Source organism: Diceros bicornis, chromosome 3 (assembly GCF_020826845.1).
Source record: "Diceros bicornis minor isolate mBicDic1 chromosome 3, mDicBic1.mat.cur, whole genome shotgun sequence".
In the NCBI taxonomy this organism is placed as follows: Eukaryota; Metazoa; Chordata; class Mammalia; order Perissodactyla; family Rhinocerotidae; genus Diceros; species Diceros bicornis.
Window position 1 is genome coordinate 25221463 of NC_080742.1, and position 15140 is coordinate 25236602.

General features: G+C 37.4%; 2 protein-coding genes across 6 annotated transcripts in view; one reads left to right on the top strand and one right to left on the bottom strand.

The window, feature by feature from the left end:
- The window catches only part of CROT (carnitine O-octanoyltransferase), a 56462-nt gene extending 51485 nt beyond the window's left edge, over positions 1-4977 (top strand). For all 5 annotated transcript variants that reach the window (XM_058524755.1, XM_058524780.1, XM_058524774.1 and 2 more), the window contains one exon: positions 3498-4977. In XM_058524755.1, coding sequence (XP_058380738.1) covers positions 3498-3618 — 121 coding nt within the window. In that variant the 3' untranslated portion in view covers positions 3619-4977. The remainder of the gene's footprint in view (positions 1-3497) is intronic.
- An 898-nt stretch (positions 4978-5875) lies between these two features.
- The window catches only part of ABCB4 (ATP binding cassette subfamily B member 4), a 65139-nt gene continuing 55874 nt past the window's right edge, over positions 5876-15140 (bottom strand). Inside the window, exons 23-27 of the mRNA XM_058524751.1 lie at positions 13289-13445; positions 12133-12330; positions 10407-10613; positions 7341-7487; positions 5876-6730 (exon numbers count right to left, since the gene is read on the bottom strand). Of these exons, the coding sequence (XP_058380734.1) occupies positions 6524-6730; positions 7341-7487; positions 10407-10613; positions 12133-12330; positions 13289-13445 (916 nt within the window). The 3' untranslated portion in view covers positions 5876-6523. The remainder of the gene's footprint in view (positions 6731-7340; positions 7488-10406; positions 10614-12132; positions 12331-13288; positions 13446-15140) is intronic.

The window sequence follows — 15140 nt, forward strand, 5'->3', positions numbered from 1 at the left end:
ATACTTCTCCTTTTTTAAAGAGTTTACACTCAGTGTTATTTTTTCAAAATTTTATCATCTGCCTCCATGTCAAGTGTGATTTGTGCATAGTCTGTTAGTGGTGCTTGTATTTGTTGGCGTCTAAGTCCTTACATTATGTATTCCCATAGTATTCAGTTTGTGTACATTAATTTACAAATTAAAGGTTGAATGACAAAGGTTAAACACAGATCTTATCATCTTTTTTCATAATAAAGGGTCAGAGGTCTAAAATCATCAGACACAGAGAATAAGTAAGCATTCTAACATATCCCCCGACAAGTAGTGGATCCTGTATTGTGTGCAGTAATAAGAGTTCAGGCCAGATATACCTGAGCTCACTGACTTAAGAAAAATATATTTTTAATGATCCTGGGGCAGAACGTCCATTCACTCATTCAGAAAATATTTAGTGAGAACTTGTAGTGTGCCGGGTACTGTTTTAGGTGCTAAGGACACAAGACAGACAAGATCCACCATCTGATAGACTTTATTTTCTGTTTGGGAAAGAGAGACAAAAGCCAACAAATAAGCAAGATAACTTCAAATAGTGATGGATGCTGTGAAGGAAATAAACAAGTTGATGTGGTAATAGAGACAACTGGTGGGGAGATGGAGCACGGCTTTATAAAGTGTGGTCAAGGAATGTCTCTGAGGAGTGACAACTAAGCTGAGATGTTAAGGATGAGAAGGAATTACTCGCATGAATAGCCAAGAAAACGGCTCTCCAGAATCTGATCACTGCTTACTATTCCCAGTGCTACCACCCAAGCTGAGCCACTATCCTCTCCCACTTAGGTTATTGCAACAGGTTCCTGTGTAGTCTTCTTGCTTCCACCATTCCTGCCCTGCAGACCATTCTCTACACAGCAGCCCTGATAGTCCTTTTAAAAATGTAACTCAAGGGGCTGGCCTGGTGGCACAAACGGTTAAGTGCGCACGCTCTGCTGCAGCGGCCCGGGGTTCGCCGGTTCAGATCCCGGGTGCACACTGACGCACGCTTGTCAGGCCATGCTGTGGTGGCGTCCCATATAAAGTAGAGGAAGATGGGCACGGATGTTAGCCCAGGGCCAGTCTTCCTCAGCAAAAAGAGGAGGATTGGCAGATGTTAGCTCAGGGCCGATCTTCCTCACACACACAAAAAAAATGTAACTCAAGTCATTTCATTCTTGTACTCAGAATCCTCTGAGGGCTTCTCATTTCACTCACAGTAAAATCCAAAGTCCTCTTGTGAGACTGTACATGTCCTAGCTCTCAGTTACCTCTCTGACCTTATCTTCTCCAACTCTCCTACTGTTTCACTCTACTGCAGCCACACTGTCCTTCTTGTACCTTAAACATACCAAGCAAGGTCCCTCCTCATGGCATTCATAGTTATGATTTCCTCTGCCTAGTACTTTCTTCCTCGAAATATATGCAAGAATCACTCCCTTACTTCATACAGATATTTGTTAAAAATTTGCTCTTACCTGAGAGGCCTTCCCTGATCATCTAAAATAGCACTTCTCCCCTTTCCCACACACACCTGCTGCATTTTCTTTATAACACTTATATCTACCCAGTATGTATGTATATTTATTTGTCTGTTATCTGTCTTCCCTTCCTAGAATGTAAGCCCGCAAGTACAAGGTTTTTGATTTGTTTATTGTATCCCCAGGTCTGTAACAATGCCTCATAAATATGTTGCACAGTGACTTTGTTGTTGAACAGGTCCTGGGATAGAAAAAACCTTGGCATTTATAAGGAATGGAAAGAGGCAGTATGGCTATAAATTAGCAATTGAGTGGCAGGGTGGTGGAAGAAGAAGTTGAAGAGAGGTAGACAGGAGCTAAATCTTGAAGGGCAGTGTTCTCAACCCAGAGCGCACATTAGAATCACCTGGAGAGCTTTAAAAATGATACTCCTGAGGACACAGATTTGGTTGGGGTGTTCAGTTGATGTAGGGCCTTGTAACATGGTAAGGAGTTTGGATTTTCTCCTAAGAATAATGGGAAGCATTTCACCAGTTTTAAGCATGAGAATTACATGTTTTATTTACATGTAAAGAGGACTATTGGCTGCTATATGGAATATAAATTAGGTGGACAGTAATATGGGCAAGAATGAGATGAGGGAAATCAGTCAGGAAGCATGAATAAGTTGAACAAAGCAGTTGTTCATGAAGGTGAAGAAAAGTGGAGGGATTTGAGATATATTTTGGAGGTAAAACCAGTAGGACTTACTGATTGAGGGATTGCTAATTTGGATGGAGGCATTTACTGGGATGGAGAAAATTAGGGGAGAAATAGGTTTGGGGGCAGAATGAAGAATTTTGTTTTGTACATATTGACTTGGAGATTTCTGCTAATTCAAGGATTTATGATGTTTCTATTTATATATGAGAGGATATGTCAGTAGGCAGTTGAATATATGAGTATTGAGCTCAGAAAAGAGGTCAGGGCTAGAGGTATACATTTATGAGTCATTACTATGAACACACCCAAAACAGTTTTCAAATGAAATACATAGAAATTATCTGGAAGGGATTTTTTCATTCACTGTTAAACTTGAGAATTGTATGACTGAAAGAAAATTGGTTTATTTTATTTTTGAAATAGCATTTTAAATGTACTACATGCTCATTATAAAAAACTTGTAAAATAAGGAAAAATATAAGAACAAAGTTATCTACATTTCCATTTTAAGACACAAGAGTGTTATGTTTCTAATCTATAATGTATATAGATTGTGTGTAAAATTTTTATAAATTTTGATCATATTGTAAATAATTTAGTGTCTTTTTTGTGAATTTAATTCTCACAATATTATTTCAAGCAATTCCCAATGCCATTAAATATGCTTTGAGATATTTTGATGGTTGAATACTGTCTAGTCTTAGAGATTTCCGTAATTTATCTAACCACTTCCCTACTATTTCCAGTTTTTCATCATTACAAATAACATATAATATTATAATATATCCTTCCTCATTTTATCACATCATTTCCAACTCTAGGCTATAAAACATTCTTTACCAATTTTATAGGCAAAAATAACATTTGAATTCTTTCTTTGCTTATGAAGCAAAACATTTTTTTGTTTATTGATATCTTTGTACATTCTTTTGTGAATTGTGCATGTAGGAAAGGTTATTTCCTTTTATAATTTAGAAAGATAACTGAATTTTTAAAAATTTTAATACTTAAATAGGAATTGTTAATCTTTGCAGAGAAATATATTTAGATGTCACTAAATATTTGAGAATTATTTGCACAGTGTCACTGGAAAATGACTAGTGATCATTAATCATGTTGTATAAACATGGCTTTATCTTCAGTTGTGTCAGGTGACATTTACCTAATGTCATCAAGAATTCATATTTCATCTGTGACTAGCCAGTTGGAATAAAGGTCAGAGCTGTATCCACCATTACCATTTGGGGCTTTTTTGTGTTGTGATTTTTGCATAGTATTTAATCATTTATTATTTGTGCTTCGCAGGTTTGTTGTGGCCTGTTCAGCTTGGAAATCATGTTCAGAGACTGATGCAGAAAAGCTAATACAGCAGGTTTTTCATGCTTTCCATGATATGATTCAGCTGGTGAACACTGCTCATCTTTAGAGACTAATCATTTATTAAGCACTTACCAAAATGTATTGTTAAACTGGGTGCTGGGAGTGGGTTGTACGGTGAGATACGAAGAAATGTTGACTTGAAGGAAACTTGTTAAATGAAGAAATTAGTAGAATCATGCTCTCTAAATTTATTCTGACATGGAAAGTAGAAATATTTTTAAGCTTCCTCTGATGCAACAGCAATGAAAATTATGATATAGTGAATATAGAACTATGCAATATTTAAGATAAGTCTCAACAGTGCAAATCTACAAATTTTAACAATGCAAGTCTTACTCTAACTTTTAAATATTTTCTTTGGTACATGTATAGTTTATAAATCCTCTCTCTGAACATCATTGTAGAGTCTTCTAAGCACTTTAACATTTTCTAGTTGCCAAAGGGTATGAAATACATGATTGGATGCTAATTTCTCTGAAATCAGTGCCTTCCATATTCACCACAGGGATATAAGCCTACTACATTTGATGGGAAAGACCACTACAATTTAATGATGATCTAAAAAAAATAGTTTCTGTTGGACAGACAGAAGCATTAGATTGTAGGAGGGAGGTTTATATCCTCTGACACAAAAAAACCTAACAAAATTCATTATAGTATATTGTTGTAATTAGTTTTGTGAATATAAAATGAAAGCACTTATATTTAAAATTAGTTGAGTTAGTGACTTTAAAAGGATTAAATGCTGAATCAGAGTCTCAGGATTTTACAGTTTTTTTCCTCTTCTCTATTCAGTTTTGTAGTTTCTGTCTCTGAAAATAAAACTCTCAATCACATAGCTGCTTGTTTTGCGTTTGAATAAGCGATTCCTTCTGGTTTGACCTTATACTTTATGTATAAGTTATGTATTATTGTGTAATAAATCACCCAAAACTTACTGTCTTACAATTGATAATTTCTCCAGATTGTGTGAGTTGATTGTGCCCAGCCAGATGGTTCTTCTACTGGTCTTGCCTGAGTTATTTTATGCAGCTGCAATCACCAGGCTGCTGGACTGAGGCTGCAAAGTCTAAGATGGCCTCACCCACTGTCTGGGGACTTGGTGGGAGACTCTCTCTCCATGTGGTCTTTGAGCGTTCAGTATTCTAGCCTGGACTTCCATACTTGGCAGTGGGAGTGCTCCAAGAAGGAAAGGTAGAAGTTGCAAGGTCTGTTGTGACCTATGCTCTGAAGTCACATGATGTCACTTCTTTTGCATTTTATGGGTTAAAACAAGTTACAAGAACAGTCCATGTTCAAGGAGAGGGGGGAAAGTCTCATCTTTTGATAAGAGGAACAGCAAAGTCATTTTGTAAATGTAAGTGAGCAGGTACAAAAGGGCATGATATATTGGGGCCATTTTTGTAGCAATCTACTATGTAAAGATTATAGTATATTTAGTGTATTGGTTGTATATATCCCTTTTTTCTTTACATTCTCATGTTCTAAATTTGATAAGACTGGTTTATTATCATTATTATTTCTTTGAAAACGTTCAGAGTTGGCTTCTATGGCATTTGATAGATCCTTAACAGTTACTATAGAACAGGAAGATGAACTCTGAACTATGGGCCCTTTTCCTCACTTGTACAATTTTGTAGACTAGATTGCCAGGGCATTCAGAATTGGTTGGTTGGTTTTAAATAATGTCTGAAGATTTGGATATTTTAAAAACTGATCACCTGCAAAGAAATCTCTTCCCATTCATGCTTTAACACATTTCTCTAACCTGCCTGAGGTTGAAAAATCACCTGGAATGCTTTTTACAAAGATATTCCTGGGCCTCAACCAAGATGTGCTGAGACTTTCCAGGTGAGATGTCCCATGAGCCATATCAGGCAGGCTTTGGAATGATTAAACAGGAGTAGGTTGAATTCTCTTAACTTTGAGTCACTGTGGTCATGTGCCCCTTGCCCTACTCTTTTCTTGGTTAATCTGAAATTCAGTCCGCTGATACATGTGGTCACATTCGAAAAATTTTTTGGTAATGTTTGGTTTAGTACAGACAGAAGAAGTTGGTTTGGATAGTTTACAGACCTAAACAACCTGGCACAGCAATGAGAATTGATATTGCTGCAGTAAATTCTCGAGAAAACAAATAATAGAAAATTATGGAAAAACCATTTCAGTGTGGTTAAGCTTCCAAGGGTTGCCTAGAATATTTCTTTTTGTTCTCTAAACATACTTCCTTCTTGTTGGAGAAGTGGATTAATATTCTGGGAAAATTAGAATTATTGGTAAAAAGTAATACAGTGCTATGAAAACTCAGCATTTTATTGTTGATATTTCCAATATTTCAGATTGCACGAAGAGATAATATGTACAACTTTTATTAATGAGTTTTAAACATTTTTAAAAAGTAATACTTAACGATATGCTTCTTTCTTGCTTTATGGAACAAATATGTGCCTTCATAGCTTATCTAAGGACAATTTCATTTTCTTTTGGACTTTAATGATAAAGCTGGGAATATATTCATTTTAAAATACTTCAATTCCCCAATAGAATAATTTGGAAACTTACCAAGGGAAAGAATTTGAACAATTTATTTTTCCTTTGTTCTTGGAAAAATTTTCCCAAACCATCCTGTTATCTACACAACTATTCAGGACCATAAGAATTTTCCCTATATCTGTGACTTCTATTAATTCTACTGCTTAAATACCTGAACTTGGTTCTTTCTCTGTTTCTAACTCAGGAAGAGCTAGGCTGTTTTCATTCTTCATCAAGACAGGTGTCACTTGTAACTCCTAAACGTCAAATGCTATAATATCAAATCCCAAATTGGATGCTCTAAATTGATCTGGAATAAGATATACCTATATTTATGATAACTTAGAAACTTGTTTTACAAGTCAGGAAAAGTTGTAGAATGATTTGAATTTATTTTTAAGATATACTACAACAAGAGTTCATAAGTTCTTTGTCCCAGCCTGAACGCTGACCATGGAAAAATAGACACCTTTCTGCGCCAGCAGCTGTTGGTGCGTGCCGTGCTCCTTGACTCTGCCATTCTGAATCACCACAATTAAGTCTGCGTTCTGGATGGCGGACAGGCGGTGAGCAATCACAATGCAGGTGCGGCCTTCTCTGGCTTTGTCTAGGGCTTCTTGGACTATCTATTGTTAAATCAGAACAGAAGGCTTATCTTAGAAATTGTATAAATAAGTTTTAACATTAAAGGAAATTTAATGATTTTACTATCCAAGAAAAAAATTTACCTTTCATTTCTTTTCTCATCTCTTTGAAGCGCTGGCTCTATGCATGTATTTACATAATCAACATTACATATACTTATGTTCTTTTTAATTATAATAAAAATGGATTCTCACATTGTAAATAATCTTTACAAGTATTTAAAATCTCTAGTCACAGTATGATATTTTACAAGTATTTAAATTTTCTAACTAGTCACAATATGATATTTTAACTAGTTCCCTTTTATTATTTTATTTTTCAGTTTTTCCATTAGAGTTAATGTGCTGAAAATGTGATTTATGCAGCTTTTTATTTTGAATGCTTTACTTTTTTTGTGTCTATAAAAGTAATATGTGGTCGTTTTAGAAAATCTGGAAAATAATGTAAGGAATAAAATATTCTACCTCAAAATAACCACTGTCTAAATTTCTGTTAACTTGTTTTTTTGTGTTGACATTTTTTTTTCATGGTTGACAGCACAAAAGACTTCTGTTTTACAGATTAAATGGGACGTGAGTTGGGAGGGCACACCTTTTCACTTTCAGTATCCAGAGCTGACGTAGCTTCATCCAACAGTAGGATTTGAGGCTGTCTGATGAGGGCTCGGGCAATGGCAATCCTCTGTTTTTGACCTCCTGAGAGCTGAGTCCCCTTATCTCCCACTCTTGTTTCATATTTCTGCAAAGTAGCCATTAATAAAGTTTTTAACCCAGAAAAATTACGAATGGTATATTGAGAAACTTTTACTTCTAAATATTTGACAGTTCTACTTATAAGGAAAAAACACTTAGAATCAATAAAGTTTCTATAACAACCATGTAGTTGTCCATTTAATGTTATTTCCATTTAACAGAATGTTCATTTTCAAAATCAAACTAGAAAACTAGTGACTTTAGTTCTTAATGGTAGTCTGCAACAAATTCTCAAATTCCTACCATTATCATAATGTCAATTGGTCTCATGTCACTGGAGTCCTAAAAAGGTTAAATGTTAATGTTTTCAAGGTTTTTTAATAATTTTTAATTTGAAATATTCATAGGACCCACATGGAGCCTAGTTTATTCTCTTTTAAACTCATTCATTCACTTAAATATTTACTGAGTACCTGTTATGCCAAGAACTGTGGGAAGCATAAAAATAAACTCGGCTTCATTCCTACCCTGAAGGAATTTATAATCTAAAGAGAAAAAAACACATAGCACTCAATATAAGGTCAAGTAAGTACCAAATGAGTAGTATACACAACATGCTAAGAAAGATCAGAAGAGGGAAATAGAAGTTGCGCAGATAATGAGGGAGAAGGAGAAGAAAGGGGAGATAATAAATGAAGGAAAGATACCTTTGCAGAGAAGTTGGGAAACTGGATATTGAGAGAAGAATAAGCCAAAAATGCATAGAATGAATAAAAGTACAAATTCAGTTGGTTCAGTTTGCAGTGAACTGAATTCAATGTACATCATGTGAATTAATATCCTAAAGTCCAACGTCAGTCGAATTAAAAGCTGAAGCTTTACACTTTTTCTACTCACAGTCAAATCCAATACTTGTTTGAAGACAATGACTACGTGTTAAGGGTTGGTAAGGCTAACCAACATGGAGGGTTTTAAGTTTTATTTGTGAGTGAGTGTGATTTCTAATTATAGCTGAATATAACAGTAAAAATAATTAAGCTCTACTTCACTTTAATCCAGTGGAACCTCAGATGAAAATGAGTGCCACAAGATGAATGATTCCCATCAGTATTAGGGATCTCAAGTCATCTTTCCAGGACTACTTGTGTTTACCAGTCACTGAAGAAAATTGTTCCACTAAACTCTCACCTTAGATATTTTTCAAGTCCATCCTGACTTCACTGCACTTTGGCTACAGTCATAGCAGCTATAATGAGGTAATAGGGAGTGCTGGGGACCACGGAAACTGGAGAGTACATGTCTTCTCCAAAGGAGTAAAAACGAAACATTAAAGAAAACCTTATACCAAAATTAACTCAAAATGGAGCACAGACTTATATGTAAAATGTAAAACCATAAAACTTTTAGGAAAAAAACAATGGGGAAAATCTTCAGGATATAGGGCTAAATAAACAGTTCTTAGACTTGACACCAAAAGCACAATCTGTAGAAGGAAAATTGATGAATTGGACCTCATCAAAATTCTTTGGCTCTGCAAAAGACCCTGTTAAAAGGATGAAAAAACAAGCTACAAACTGGGAGGAAATATTTGCAAACTACATATCTGACAAAGGACTAATAACTAGGATATATAAAAGTCTGTCAAAACTCAACATTAAAAAAAATCCAATTAGAAAATGGGCAAAATGAAGAGACATTTCACTGAAGAGGAAATATAGATGGCAGATAAGTATATAAAAAGATGCTCAACATCATTTGCCATTAGGAAATGCAAATTAAAACCACAATGAGATACTACTACACACCTATCAGAATGGTAAAAAATAGTGACAACAGCAAATGCTGGCAAAGATTCAGAGAAACTAGCACTCATACTTGCTGGTGTGAATATAAAATGGTACCGTCACTCTGGAAAACCATTTAGTTTTTAATTTCTTATAAAATTAAACATGCAATTACCACACAGCCCATCAACTGCACTCCTGGTGTTTATGCCACAGGAACAAAAACTTAGGTTCACACTAAAAACTGTATGCAAATATTTATAGCAGCTTTATTCTTAAAAGCCTCACACTAGAAACAACCTAGATATGCTTCAACAGATGAATGGTTAAACAAACTGTGGTACATCCATACTGTGGAATACTACTCAATGATAACAAGAAATGAATTATAGATACACTCAACAACTTCAGGGAATTATGCTGAGTAAAAAAAGCTAATCTCAAAAGGTTATATAGTGTATGTATGTCTATATAATGTTTTTAAAGTAGAAAATTACAGAAATGGAGAAGAGTCAGTAGTTGCCAGAGGTTGGGGGGCATGAGGGGGGGAAGGAGGGGTGTGTGGTTATAAAGGGGCAACATGAGGAATCTTTGTGGTGATGGAAATGATCTGTATCTTGACTGTGGTAGTGGATACATGAGTCTACACATGCAATAAAACTATAGAACTAAATACACACAAATGCATACAAGTAAAACTGGGGAAGTCTAAGATCAGTGGACTGTCTCAATGTCAATATCATGGTTGTGACACTCTATTATGGTTTTGCAAGATGTTATCAGAGGAAATGACAACTTACAACTTCATTTGAACCTATAATTATCTCAAAATAAAATGTTCATTTAAAAAAGAAAGTACCATAAGGGCTAAACCAAACACAGCTGCCATGTGAATGCAGCCCGCAACCACCAGTTTGCAACCTGAAATACAGTGCTTTGACTTAATATCACCTCATTTGCTTCTCACTACATTTGTATGAGGTAGACATGACTACTAATATTCCTATTTACCAATAAGGAAACTTGGTATCACGCAGTTCAGTGTCTTGCCAAGGTCACAGTGACAGTAAATAGAAAAATTCTGTATGAGACTTTGTTGGAGTATAAATTTGGGAACTATTTTGGGAAGGAAAACTGTAGTTGATTCTGATTTCATCCTAAGAAGTTACCAGTTAACTTACCTGGGGTAAGGTCTCGATGAAAGGATGTATGTTGGCTGCTTTGGCTGCACTCATAATTTCATCCTGTGATACAACCCGGCTGTTGTCTCCGTAGGCAATATTCTCAGCAATGCTGCAGTCAAACAGGATGGGCTCCTGGGACACAATTCCAAGTTGAGCTCTGAGCCACTGGACATTGAGTTTCTTTGCTTCTTGACCATCTAGGAGCTGAAAACCAAAGTCCAGAAACCATAAGAAGGGCTTAAGAAGAAAAAAACTAAATAGTAAGTTACAGATTAACCACTCAGAGGATTGTTGCATGTGGGCATCAGCAGTTTGTGAAATACTAATCCTCACAGCACTTACATAGTTGGAGGCCAACAGAGCCAACAAAATGATTTTGATGGTGATTAGGCCATCCCTATCTTTGTCTAACTGGCAAAATGGTAGCATGTTTGACCCTGTCTTTCCACATTGCTCTCTTCGTCCCTATCTGCTCTTCCCCAGGCAAGTATATCATCCTCTGCCTTTAAGAGGTCTGCAATTAGGCGTCCTACTCATATCTGCTGTCTCCTGAATAACTCCAACTTTTCAACTTGACTTTGTCCCCCTCCTCCAGGCATACCAGAAAAAACAGCAGAGCAGTAACATGCCCCAGATCTGAAAGTTGGTTACCTCCTGTCCTACCTCTACCTCTCTTTCCCCTGAGAACCACCAGCCTTCCACTTCTCCCATTTCTCTTTTTCACAGCGCTAACAACAAGAATTCAATGGAAAGTGAACAAGCTCAAAGGGCAGTGTGTTTAGGAGAATGGTTTTGTTGGTGGTGGTTTTGATTATTTTTTATTTGCTATAAGCAGGAGGCATGATGCTTCTAGAGGAGCCTTGTGATGCAGTGACTAAGAATGCAGCTTCCTGCAAGGTAAAGGTCACAGGTGAAAGAACAGAGACAAGTCCAACTAATCTTGACCTCTCAATAAAGAAAGAAATTCCCACCTTAGTATTAGCACAGCACACCTATAGAGGGTTGGTAAGCTGGTTTGCCTGTACTCATATCTGCAGAGTAATTGTAATAGTAGAAGCATAAGATTTCCCAAAAAGAAACAACTAAACGAGGTTTAACACTGTGGTGACGGTCCATATGGGAGTGGGCTCCCAAGGGCTAGGTTACTGGGCGCCATTCCAAGGTAATGGGAGATGTCGGCATTATCAGTAAGAGCCACGTCTTCCCTCATGGAAGAGAGCCAGGGGCTAGATACCAGAAAGTCAATGACGAAAGCCAAATATGAAAAGGGCTGGAAGTCAGGATCAAATTGAAAGTCAGACAACCTAGAGTTCAGGGTTAGAGAGATAAGGCAAAGGAGAAGGTGAGGAGGGAATAAGCAGGCACTAGCCTGTCCTAGGAGTCTGCTCAGAGTTCAGGCAGGAGTTTGCGGCTTACCTTTACAAACCAGGAAGTGAGTGTTTACTTAGGAGGATCAGTCTGGCTCAAAAGGCTCACGGCAGGGTGGAGGTCAACTTCATATTCAGTATTTTCTGAATTACAATAAAGTCCAGATGTTCCACCCTATTGTCCTCAGACATTTGTCTGACTGTGGGTGCCAGTTTGGGGTTTATAGAATGTGGTCATTGTATCAAATAAGATTATAGGTCTTTACTTGTCCAGTTTTTTCCATTATGGAAATATTAGTTTGGCCACTTAAAATATAGTCTTAAATCAGATTACTAATTTAAGAAAGTGTGCTCACCACTGTTCCGGCCATGGGGTCGTAGAACCGCTCAAGGAGCTGGACCACCGTGCTCTTCCCACAGCCACTGCTGCCCACCAGGGCAAGCGTCTGGCCCTTCTTCACCTCGAGACTCAGCCCCTGAAGCACAGGCACGTTTGGCCGGGTGGGATAGTTGAACACGACTTCATTAAAGGTCACATTTCCTTCAAATTTATCCTAAAGAAAAAATTTTTTTTAATGTTGCTATTACGATTGGTCTGATAATTATTGGAATAAAAAGTATTACTTCAAGGAGACTTTACCAAAGACTGTAGTAGAGAAACATAAAATTCATATTCAGTACAGTGCTGGCACCAGTTACTATTGATAGCAAGTTGTTATTTAAAATGAAGATGGGAGATGGGGGTACAGGTTACATTAGATAGAGTCATATTACAGAGAGTTATCTAAACTCACTTTCTGGTTCATTTAAGACAAATATTCAGCTTTCCCAACTGATGATCCTGAGGCTGGAGCCAGTGGCCAAAGGCTCAAAGCCTCGGGAATTCAGCAGCAGTTTCTATCTGTAATCTCAGTGGGCAGCAGCCTCTTTATCTTGCTCTTTTTATCTCACTCACTGGGCACAGCAATTTTCTCAGAACAGAAAATACCTATTAAAATCCTGGCAAGATTGTTAGTCCTCATCTCTTTACCCACACTGCTTCTCATGCATTAAAATGTGCAGCAGCTTGCGTCATGCAAAGAACACTCAGATCTAAGTTTGAGTTAACTATGGAGATCGTGTAGGATCCTTACTGTGATTAAAGCAGCCTTCTTACCAACTGTAACTTAGTTATTACAAAATGTGATTAGAGCCAATTGTATTTACATACAGAATTATATGCATATACCTTCATACAGAAATGACTAACACTTTTCATGGAAGTTATCGAGCTCCAGTATATCTGGACTCTTTTTTTTTTTTTATGCTAAAATTCAGAATTCTTAAAATCCTCTATGAAATTTTAAAATTCCAAGAAAGCTGGCCAAATATCAGCCCTGTAAATATCACAAAGTAGGGTAAATAAACGTCAGTGTAATCACTATAAATGTTTATCCTGCAGTTACAATCTAGCAGACCGCAAACCTTTAGGAACAAATTAACCAAGCACTCATCAGGCAGCAGAGAACTCACAGGCCTCAGGCCTTCTTCACTGTAGCTGTCAATCAAAGGTTGTCTTTCAAACAGCATGAATAAGTGGGCTGCAGATAGCTTGGCTTTAGCATAGTCTGGAGCAAAGGAACTAGCATGTCCTAGAGCCACTGCGCCCAACACAATTGCCGAAAACACCCTAGACAGAGGAATTAAAAAATTAGCTTATATAATTAGCTCCATGATGTTCGAAAGTGCAAACACATACTGCTTACCAGTATTGACCTTTTTACTCCCTTAGTCATCCTCCTCCCACCACTGACCCACATTTCCATGGAATTCCAGGAACAAAAGAAATCTAGAGAGGCAGGATGCACTGCCCGAGGGGTTCCTTTTTCTCTACTGCCTTCTGGCTTCCCTTAGGAGCCCCTAATTTCCTAGAGTTAATGTAACTTTCCAAAGTTCTTCTCTTTCAGGAAGTGGCTTATAACTGAATCTGAGTAATTTTACAAACTAGTTCTACTCTTTTTAGAGTTGAGGGAACTGAAGCACAGAGTGCTTAAAGGGCGTCATCAGTACCAGACAAGGAGTGAGGTTTCCTACTGAATCTATGGCTCTGACTTCCGGTTTGTGGTTTCTTCTACACTCCTGCACAAACAATAATAATCATCACTGTACTCAAACAATTTTTATTAGGGAAAATAAGCCTTTACTACAAATAGCTTTTCTCTTACAATTAAAAGAATTATTGACACTACCCTGAAAAAACAATTGTCCTAAGCTAACGGTCTATTTTCCAATTATATGCTCTTTCAAGAATGGCTATGGATTATAACTTTTAGAAAATGTTAAAGATTCTGAGATCTACATCTCCACAAAGCTATTTACTTCTGGCGCCAGAGGTCCCCAGAGAAAGGGGAAGGTAGGGAAATCTCTAATAATAATGGAGAACTCAAAATTTTCACCTCCCAAATTTCTAGATCTAAGATATTAAAATGCTCTTTCAGTACTTGGGGGCGAGAATGGTGGGTATAGTTTATAGTAAGGTTCTCTCTTAAATACTTGATAAGGTTGGTTACCAAAAAATAAATTTTAAAATAGTAATGAATAACCCACATGTAGCTACCTAGCTTTCCTGTACAGCCTGCAATCTAGCTTTAGCACGAAAGATAAAAAAAGCTGTTTTCCAGTTATCCAGCATTTAACTTTTTTTTTTAATAATTTTATTTATTTATTTATTTTCCCCCAAAGCCCCAGTAGATAGTTGTGTGTCCTAGTTGCACATTCTTCTAGTTGCTGTATGTGGGACGCGGCCTCAGCATGGCCGGACGAGCGGTGCGTCGGTGCGCACCCGGGATCCGAACCCGGGCCGCCAGCAGCGGAGCGCACGCACTTAACCGCTAAGCCATGGGGCCGGCCCAAGAATTTAACATTTTAATAGTAAAAATAAAACAACAAAAAAAGTAGGGCCAGTTTTCTCAGTGATATCTTTCTAGGCAACAAAAGTACTCTTAGTTGTAATTCCCAGAGCTGGATATTTCCATTTGTCCCTCCAAAACCACTTTCTACTCTCTACCCACCTCTATCTTGTGCCATCCTACTCCACGCCTGAGATGCAGACTTTCATGGACTGCATCAAAAGGTTTTTCTGTCCTCTGGCTGCTGATGGGGGTTGGCAATGAAAGGCACCAGCAGAGGACAGGAGGGCTGGAGGAGAGTGAGGCCAGGGTATCTGTTTCATTGGCTTCCTTCTTGTTGGATTACTGTGTTGTCGGTGTCCCTCCACCAAAGGCCACAGAAGGCCCCTACACTGGGTTCTGAAAATCTTTCCCTCCTCTTGCCCTTTAGACTCAGAGTCTTCGCAGTTCCTACCTGGGAACTGCTGAGGTGTTAA